Genomic DNA, 10,338 nt, shown 5'->3' with positions numbered 1-10,338 from the left:
TCCCCTAGTTTCTCTTCATTTGGATTCCTTAACAATGTTCCAGATTTGAGCTTTTCCCCTTCACACCTCTTCGTCCGATTTCGTTGTAAAGTCCTATCCTTTTGACCTCTTTGAAGACATTATCCCCTGATTTTTATCGAGAGTTTTCTTAGGTGACTTCGGTCATTTGAGATGTAATTAACTATAGGGGCTTGCCCTTATAGGGAGCTTTTCCGAACCCAGCTTAAAATAAACCCTATTTAATTATTTGTATTAAATAGGGGAACTTGTCGGCAAATAAAATGGTTTCGCAGACCCAAACGGACGTCATATCTTTCTTAGTTTATTTGATCGAGCTTCATCCTCAGGTCTTGTGTTTATTCTTCGGGGTAGATACAGGATTTGAGGTAGAGCGCTCTTTCATTTAAACTGTGAAAAATATGAGGTCAGTTTGATTTCGTATTTTTCTAAAATTATATATATATATGTAAATTAAAAAGCCCTTCCGAAGCGGGTGACGGGATTTCGATTCCGGCGACCGACAGCTTCTTACGGGCGACCCCCAAACGTAACTCCCCCCTTTTTAAACGCCGACATGCATGTTCATAAAACTATACAACTTGCACTAGAGAGATTCTTCTGTGGAGGAATATATAGTTGAATTTGATCAACTCACGTTGAAATGTGAGTTGTTGAAACCAGAGAAGCACACAGTGTCAAGATATCTTGAATGACTTATGTCATCTATCAGTAATATGGTGTAGCAACATTCATATTAGTCCCTACTCGATTTAAGGACTCTAACTTTGAAAGTGGAGAAATAGCAACTTCACCAGGTGACCAACATACCTTATAAACAAAGCTCAATCTCATATCAGGCTGCTAGAATACCCCAACAAGAGCACCGAAGCCAATTTATAATGGAGAAAAGGTGGAGACCACAAATATTAAAACTTGTCTCAGCTTAGAAGTATGTTGAGGGCCACAATTCTAATTAAGGTTAAATTTAGGTCTTAATATAAATATATTGTGTGGAACCTAGTAGAGCATATTTTTAGTTTGTTTATATATTTTAAAGATGTAATTCTCTGCTTTTGACACTATTGAGCTTTGTATCCTCTTTTGTTTGAAAATAGTGTTTGTAGTTTTTGCAGGAATAGATGGTGGATCTCGCTCAGCAATTGTGTCTCGTTCAAGTCAGCGTTTTGTGGTCCTCTCAGCTATTCAGCCTGGATAGCAGTCAAATGCCTCCTATCCCCTTCCAAATGTCGTCGATCTCGCATATTATCGTTCCCTTGCTATTTCACAATAACCTCCCCACTATATCCACTTCCTAATCATCTTCTAGGAACCCTAGAACAGTGTCAGTGGGATTTATAACTTTGCTTATAAAAAACTTCAAAATAAAATTTGTAAAGTTGTCTAATTAAAACTTATGAGTTTATTTAAATAAAAATCAAACCCTGAAGGACTTTGTCATTTCATTGCTAAAGAGCATTGTGGAAATTCATCACTAACAGGAGGACATTATGATCACATTGGGTCACTTAAGGGCTAATTATAATTCTTGGCATGAGTTTGGACCACTTGAAAGATTTGAGTATATCAATATAATATTCAACGTATCAGTATGTTTTTCGGTGCATTGTTCATTCAACATTTTTAATCATTCAAAAGATCCACCATGTTCATTTAATCTTTAAGAAAATCATTTGTTGATTCGGTGGCTCTAAGGATTTGCCAATGCAATGGCATGCTTGCCTGTGGATTAACATAAATATCAATGCCATAATGCAATTTCAAAGTTTTTGTTTTATTCATGGGCATAATGATTGTCCATACATGTTTTCTGCCTTGTAAACACCCATATATAAAGTTCGAGCATGTTGGCAAACTTAAAGGAATAAATTTTGGCGCTCGACAATTGCATTCACCTCAAAACAATTCATACCACACCAACGTTGACCAAAATTCAAATATCTCACTTATGAATCAGAGATATTTTCTTGAAATATTTAAAATTATATAGAAATTTTGTATATTTTTTATCACACCCCAACTAGCCACCCTGGTAGGGTCTATCGAGGTGCAACAAAGGCTGAAAATTTAGTCAGATCAACTCTCACCAGCACTCATTCTAATTTTTATATTCAAAATCCGGTAGGTAATGAATTAGTCTAACTAGATCGTCACAACTTACGTGACACATTGCATGTCATATACATACTCGGAAACATGAAAATCATATCATCCAAAACATAAAAACTATATAGAGCTCCTAAATCCCATATAATAAAAAAACAAGCCCAAAACATACATACAAGCTCCTGAAACTATCATGTAAAAGATGTACAAAGATACACCTGACTACTCTCCCTGTGCTCGTTGCCCCTATTGAAAGACAACAATGAAAAATAAGCAACAAGCTCAAAGAAAAAATCAAGACTAACATATAATTTTATACATGGAAAAAAACAATGTGCATGTTCGTAGGAAATTGTACATGTCTACACACACAAGTAATAACATGCTAATATGGTAGAAAAAACATGAAAAAGAGCAGACATTACAAAAATCAAAACTATAGTGTAGCATGTAGATCGTAAGCATAAAATTATAAGTATAATCAAAAGTATGTTCATAAGCATGTTTATAGATTTTTTATAGTATGTTAATAATAACAATGTCATTTCCTAGTAATGTCACTAGTTTAATGTCTAGTTCTCAACTATTTTCATTTTCTTTCATCATGGGTCATAACCTTGCCCCAAAGGCTATGTAAATTATCGACAAAAGTTAGGCTTCTCCCAACATGCAGTTATCAATAGCCCCCCTGATACTCACAGTTCCCTAACATTCTCTCACCTCTAGTTCCAACGGTTCACAGAATTTCGTCCTCGTATAAATATCCGGAGTCGGGAATACTACATCCCTATATAATGTACATACAAACATCATTTAAAATCTACCAATAGCATTACTTTTGACATTTAAATTATCTCTCGTGCATCAAGCCCTTATCAAGCATTACATGTATCATAGGCATAGACATGAGACATAACAAATGAATCCCTACAGGAAATTCATATCACATGCAAAGTCATATGTAGTGCAGTCTAATCATAGCATTATATGTATCGTAAGATATGTAAATGTGCATTCACACTTTCAATTGCAGGTATCAATTTACAATATACAAAAAGTTCTAAATGCACCTGTGTCAAAATAGAAATCATATGAAAACCTATAGAATATTATTTTTCATAAATTAACACAAGATTATTTCACCTGATTTGATAGAGCAGCCCTACGACAAGCGCCCTACGCTCGTCTCGAGCTCGCCACCTCGTATAGACAACATGAGGCTCGTAGAAAACATAAGATTTCATAAAATTAGGTTCATAACATGCATTAACTTAGAAAGATATTTTATCTGCCAAAATGTACCTCAAAAGGGCTTTTCAGCATAAATTCTCCTTTCTAAAATCACCACTTTTACTTTTTCCTCTCACTAATTTCATGCTAAAATATTTTCGAAGGCTCACAAAATCAATTACAACTCTTCTGGCACAAAATTGGTGCCTTTGATAGCTGCTAAAAATGAGAAAAACAAGAAAAATGAGGTAAATGTCAAATCAGAAGGGTAAGGAAGGGAATGAAAGTCTCAAATAACGTGAGAAAAGATTCACACTTACAGAAATTGCCTCGAAACTCTAGATCATGCTCTGCAGCACTCAGCCCTGCGCCCAGTTTGCGAGGTTGATACAGTAGCTCGACCGAATTTCAAGCGAGGCCTTGTGGAAAGCTCCAAACATGTGAGACCGCAAAAGGGAGGGGAAAATCGAGGAGCTTTGGAGGAAATACAATGCATCCGACAAATAAAATGGCGTGAGACGATGCGGAATATTGCGGGTACGAGAGATTAAGGGAGGCTTAGGATAAAGATTAATTAAGTTAAGTTAATAAAACTTAAAACTTCTCAATTGTATATCTATCAATCCGTTCATTATTCATGCATGGTGTTCTATATGGAATTAATTGATTTCTTGTATAAATTTTAATAAATGTATTTTGATTGAATTGTGAGAGATATAGAATTTTGTGTATTTTTCAAATGTGTTGGACTTTATCTGATTTCTTGAATTTTGGGTGTTACATTTTTTTTTCTAATGGAATAAGTATTTTTCACTTTAGATAATGGTTTATATACTTATAAAAGCCAAAATATATGCAAAAAAATATTTTCTAGGCACCAGAAGCCAATTTGCCATTTAGAAAAAAAATTATTTTTTTTATAAAATTAATAATTTTCTAAAATTTTCAAAATTAATGTATATATTTAATGAATAAACGGGTCACGATATGTTTGCAATTCTAGATTACTACTTTTTCTGGCTTGGCGAAAGAGAAGGGAAAGTTGGAGGAAAGTTAGTTTCCTAATAAAATTTTAACATAGGCGTTATTCAATCCGAAGATCAATGACAAATTTCAAAGTTTTTATTGAAAAAGCAAATTGACTCCCACTACATAAATAATTATGCAACATTTTTGTGCTCATAGAATGGTTTATTTCATGACTTTAAAAAGTCCCAGATGAATTGAGTAAGTTCTCAACACATTTGAAAACATTTGAGTTGGTCAAATGGCACACATAACAAACAGTGATTGACTAGTTCATTAATGTGCCGCTTGCTCCTGACACATGCCATGGCAGGACTAAATGAATCAAACGTCAGTTGGCACCCATGGTTTTTGTTTAAATGCTAATTCTAGGCTAACTGTTTAATTTCTGAATGGCTAAGATTGATGGGCTCCTGCAGGTTTGTATAGGAATTTCACTCTAACTATTGTTTAGAAGTGGACAGAGAAAAATTAGTCCTCAGCGATCTGTCTTAGCTACCTTATTATTATTCTCTTAGTTTTTTTTTCTTAGTTGGAAGTCTCTCCCTTCATATTTGATTTCAAATATATGCAAACCAGGCGCCATCTCTAGAAATTTGGATTCTGCAAAAAATAACGAGCAACTATAGCATTCCTTGGAAGAGTAAAGTAACATAACAAAATTTTAAGGACTGCTAGAGGAACATAAAGCATACATGGGGATGGAAATATGATATGCTGGGCCAAAAGAAGAAAAGTAATAAAAAAAACAACAATCAGAAAAAGACATAATACGATGGGCAAGATAGTGACAGAATAAAACAATAGAAAAATAAATAATAGGAGATAGGATGATTTGTTAATTTCCCTCACTCTCTTTTTATTGAGGAGAGTAGAATTCTCATATTAATTATTCTTTTGTTTGCATCTAGTAGCGAATTAAATATACCCAAGCTTACATAATAAATTACTTCACTGTCATTTTTTGTTAAATGATGAACAAATTGATAAATCAATTTACTAATTAATAATCATATAAAATCATCAACACCATATAACCTATAACTGTTGTAGAAGAAGATTACACAAGAATTTTCTTGAATAAATTCATCACAATCGAGGTCAAACATATGAAATTGCTCAAATAAACCTCTAATTTTGATCACAGTCAAGAACCCTCAATTGCGTCTATCTGATTCTCATTATCTGAACTCAAGTTTCAATTCTTTAACCTACCTACCTTATATGAATTGGGGCTATCCTTGGAAAACCTTTGCAGGTAGATTTACCTACAGTTCATTTCTCAAGGCCCTTTGCTGCAAGGATTTTGATTGAAAGAGATATTACACTACCAGATGTAGAAGAAGTCTGTTTGACTTTGCTCGCAATGGTTATTGGCAAAAAATCATTATGAAACAAAAACCTTACTACTGCAAGCACTGCAATATGTTTGGACACCCGCAATGGACACCCGCCGCAAGAGAAATGTTTTAGATTGCACCCACAGTTGAGAATCAATAGTCAAAAGCAGGAACATGTTATTAGTGCACCCCACGTGCCTGAACGAGCTCTCAGCAAACCTGAAGACAGTCAACCTGAAGAGAGAATCACCACAAGACAATAAATGGTGTCTGCCCCTGGGAACCCATCTTCTGACCATACTATAAGGCATAATGTTCAGACTGAAAGTTAGGAGGACAGCCCCGCAGCTCCTATTCAGGAACATCAGGTGCAGAAGTGACAATTCACACTTCACATACACTCTAATATATTGTTGTGAAAACGACTGTTTTTCCTTCACTGTTGTTCTAATATCTAATCAGACCGAGGATCACATGAGCAAGTCATCAAATGAAGAATGGCAGGTTTACACTTATCGGCGGAAGAAGAAAGCTGGGGCATACTCCCAACATGGAAACTTAATGAATAATACTTTGGTTACTCCTGGCAATGACACGACTCTTCAAAATTTGTTATTTGGCTCCGCTGTTATTTGGCTCCGCTCTGGCAGGACTAAACTGAACTAGAGGAAGAGGCAGGACTAAGCTGGCTCGTCCCTAGCTACTTGTTTTCTGCATGTTCTAATTTTTTTTTTTAAGTCTATCTGTATCTTTTTGTTGGGGTACTACTGTACTTGGTATCGTATGGGTAGGGTGCCTCTATTGGGCCCTCTCATACAACCTTTTATGTATATATATAACTGTGACATATGTTGTTGTAACTACCTGTAACAATAAATTTATCACTCGCTAGTATTTTTAATAGCACATAATGGAGAAAAATGATTCATGTAGCCAACCCACTTAGTGGGATAAAGACGTGTTGTTGTTGTAGTAGTTGTATTAACAAAGAGCTAAGGATGGACTAAACAGTTCATGATAGCAAACAACATAAAATTCACAGAGCATACAATTGAAGGAACAATAAGCTTTAGCGGAAAAAAAAATAATGCACGAGTAAAGATGATTAACATTACCTAGATAATGTATGTACAACTTGCCAACAGCCGAAGAAACTGATCTTTGAGAAGCATAGAGTTGTACGCAGTAAAAGACTGTAAGTGGCTGTATTTAAGCATATACCAAAACTCCATCAAGAGTTGAAAATTTTTGTTTAAACTAAATTAAAACATTCAAATAGTTTGACCAAATATCTGCGCAACAAACTTTTGATAACTCATCAAGCACTCGATGGAAATAAAGGATAAATCAGATCCATAAAAATAACATACATATTTGGAGTAACAGCATTTGGAGCAAAAAATAGCATAATTTGTAACAAGCTGTATGCAAAAAATTTAGGATTCCTATATCGCTTGAACTTAAATGCTGAAAAGCATGAGTAGTCTTTAAACCCAAAAGAAAATGACATGATCGTCAAACCTAAGAGTTTTATCAAAATTTTGAAAAAAAAATTAAATCAGTGGGAAAAAAGAATTATTTTTGACAAAATCAAATTTCTGACATCAATTTTTTTCCCAAAATTAATAGCACTAACTAACAAAGAAAGAGAAATAATGTCTCATGCTAGTATAATGAGAAGTTGATGCAAGATGACTCATGGTTACTAGCTTTCCTAATTGCCGCTAATATGACACATCATATGCATTCATGTAAGGAAAATTGAGGATCGGTCGATAACTACTACCAATCAAGCCAACATCTCATTTTATTTCATTGCAAACAAGTAATAGTTTCTCAGATTAATTGATAATGAAATAATATTTAAGTCCAAAGAAAATATAAAAATTGAATCAACTTAAGGTAAGTTAAATTAAGTCAACTAGATGTTGGATAACCTGATTAAAAGTGGAATCGAGTGAAAGATGCAAGAGAAAAAGAGGGAAATGAGTAAGCGAGCGAGCGAGAGAGAAATGGAAAAGTGATTTGTAAGTGAGTGAACTCAAGTGATATCAATGCATGAGGAACAGAGGACTGAACCAAGTAGAGGGAATAACACTAGCAACCAAGCATAAATCGATGGGCTGGGTAATGCCATTATGACAGCAAAGCAATGTGAGGATTAGTCAAACATGGGCAGGGTGATAGGAATTGAAAACCAAGGCTTTTCTTTCTCCTTTCTTCTCAATCCAAACGTAAAGTTTAAACTGATTGCTCCTTTCTCAATTTGAGAAATCCTCAACCTAATATTTTCTTACAAATAATTTTCTTAGGCATTGATTTTTGTGGAAGAAACAAGATCAAGAAAGGAAGGAAAAAGCTATACAACAAGACAAGAAAAAAAGGCTAAATGATATTTAGTCTTTGATATGTACAATAAGTAAACTACAAAACTTTAAATTTATGAGAAATGTCAAATTTAAATTTATTTGAAGCTTTGCATTTTTATGTAACAAAGTTAATTTTGGATTATTAAAATTTTAATTTAAAAAGGTGAAATAAAGAAGGTCATGTTATAAGTGAGATAGGAATGACTTGTGAAGTTGGCTAGTTTAATCAAATGCTAGATTCAAAATTAAACTAAAGATTTCAAAGATTAATATTGGTTTATGTAGTTGAATAAAATAAAGAATAACTACGTATGATTTATATACTTCAATGAAAAAGAATATTATTAAACAATAAAAAAAAGTTGTAAAAAAAGTGAATATATGATTTGAATAAACTAGTCACATGGACCGCTTATATCAATATATGATTATAAGCACTAAGCCAAAGTGGCAAGTCTTCCAAGATAAAAGTGAATACTTGTATTTCTATTTTCTAGTAATGGTATCATTTCTTCTAAATCTAATCCATTGATTGATATATTCTCTTATATGCATTTTATAATGTTATTGCTACGAGTTCGTCAATGCAAATTCTCTCAAATTAAATACCAAATTTCTTACATGCACATTATCTTCATATTATATCAAGAATGTTTCTTAAAACTCACTTTATTTCAAATGAATTTCTCATATACAATATTTATTATGAAAAAAAAATGTATATTGAAATGGTTGCAGGAAAATGGTAGGTAGGAATGTTGTTATATGCCTGTTAAAAAATGTAGTTCAACCCCTTATAGGAGTAGTAGGGGACACTTTATGCATGTGCGTAGAAATTTTAAGTTTCTCTTGCCTCAATATTGGCATAAGTTTGAAAAAGACATTGATATTAATGTGTCATAATTAGTGCAAATTAAATGATGCTTCTATGAGAGTCATATTATAATATAATATAAGATATGATAGCTCCTATTCAAACTCATGTTTTTTATGCCATTTGAATGTCATGTTATTTTTTCTATTCTTAAATGATATGTAGATGATTATAAATACAAATGTTATCGATATAAATTGTCCAGTTCTATTTATGGTAATAGTCAGGCATATTATTCTTTTCCTTGAAATAATAAAGTTTAGAATTATAATCAAACCACAGAGTTATACATATAACTCGCAATTATTAGTTAACAAAAAAAAAATTTAAGAATCCTATCGAGTAAATGACTGATAGAAGTAAGTTTGTTTATAACAAACAAAGAGCATTTAGTAATAGGTGCTTCTAAATCATACGAGTACAAATATAATTTTTTGCAAATTTGGTATAAATTTAAGAATCCTATCGAGTAAATGACTGATAGAAGTAAGTTTGTTTATAACAAAAAAAGAGCATTTAGTAATAGGTGCTTCTAAATCATACGTGTACAATTATAAATTTTTGCAAATATCATAACTAACAAAATGATCTATCATTGCCATTTACGGATTAGTGGCTCAATTGATGTATGGTAAGAACAATTCAAAAATTTTGTTGTGTGTATGTAAAAATTATTTAAAATATGTCAGATTATCCATCCTTGCCAGGGTATTCTAAGCTCTCAAGGAGGCTTTCACACTGCTTATCAAAATCCAAATGTTTTAATAAAATTTTAGAAACAAATAAAATCAAAGAACAAAAGAATTTTTTTTCATAAAAGCATATTTCCAACCTAACAGTTTTTTTATTAAAATCAAAAAACATTAAACTAACCAAGAACAAATTGTATAGAAGAAAACAATAACAAATCAATTCAAGAGATAACATCTTGTTGAAGCAATTAATCACAATTAATCACACTTAGGTTGTAATCAAGCAGATTAACGATTGGATTGGACTTAACTTGATCATATAAGTTATTCATTTCCAGCTTAAGCAATACTTAGCTCACTCAAATATTTTAATTATCGTACTTGATTTATACTTGGCTTGCTTATGTAATTTAGCGAGTATTTCAATGAGTTAATAAAAAAAATTAACAATTCAAACAAGCATATAGCATTTCATATACAGTATATTCAAATTATAAATCTAAACAAACAAGTTACTAAATAAATTTCAAATTAATATCTAAAACGCTTTATAATAATTAAAAAAGATAAAAAAATAGTCTGTTAAAATAAAGAAATAAAAAGAAATTGAATTAAATTATATATATATATATATATATATATCCTATATTAAATATATGAATATAATTTATTTATGTACAGGG

At 32.3% G+C, this 10,338-nt stretch overlaps 1 protein-coding gene across 4 annotated transcripts in view; it reads right to left on the bottom strand.

Moving 5' to 3' along the window:
• The window catches only part of LOC110037787 (zinc finger MYND domain-containing protein 15), a 69,028-nt gene that overhangs the window by 31,908 nt on the left and 26,782 nt on the right, over nt 1-10,338 (bottom strand). For all 4 annotated transcript variants that reach the window (XM_020742499.1, XM_020742500.1, XM_020742498.1 and 1 more), the window contains exon 6: nt 6,836-6,923. In XM_020742499.1, the coding sequence (XP_020598158.1) occupies nt 6,836-6,923 (88 nt within the window). The remainder of the gene's footprint in view (nt 1-6,835; nt 6,924-10,338) is intronic.

This window comes from Phalaenopsis equestris, unplaced genomic scaffold (assembly GCF_001263595.1).
Source record: "Phalaenopsis equestris unplaced genomic scaffold, ASM126359v1 Scaffold225027, whole genome shotgun sequence".
Classification (NCBI taxonomy): Eukaryota; Viridiplantae; Streptophyta; class Magnoliopsida; order Asparagales; family Orchidaceae; genus Phalaenopsis; species Phalaenopsis equestris.
Note: the sequence above shows the minus strand (reverse complement) of the source record. Positions and strands in the feature narration are given on the sequence as shown.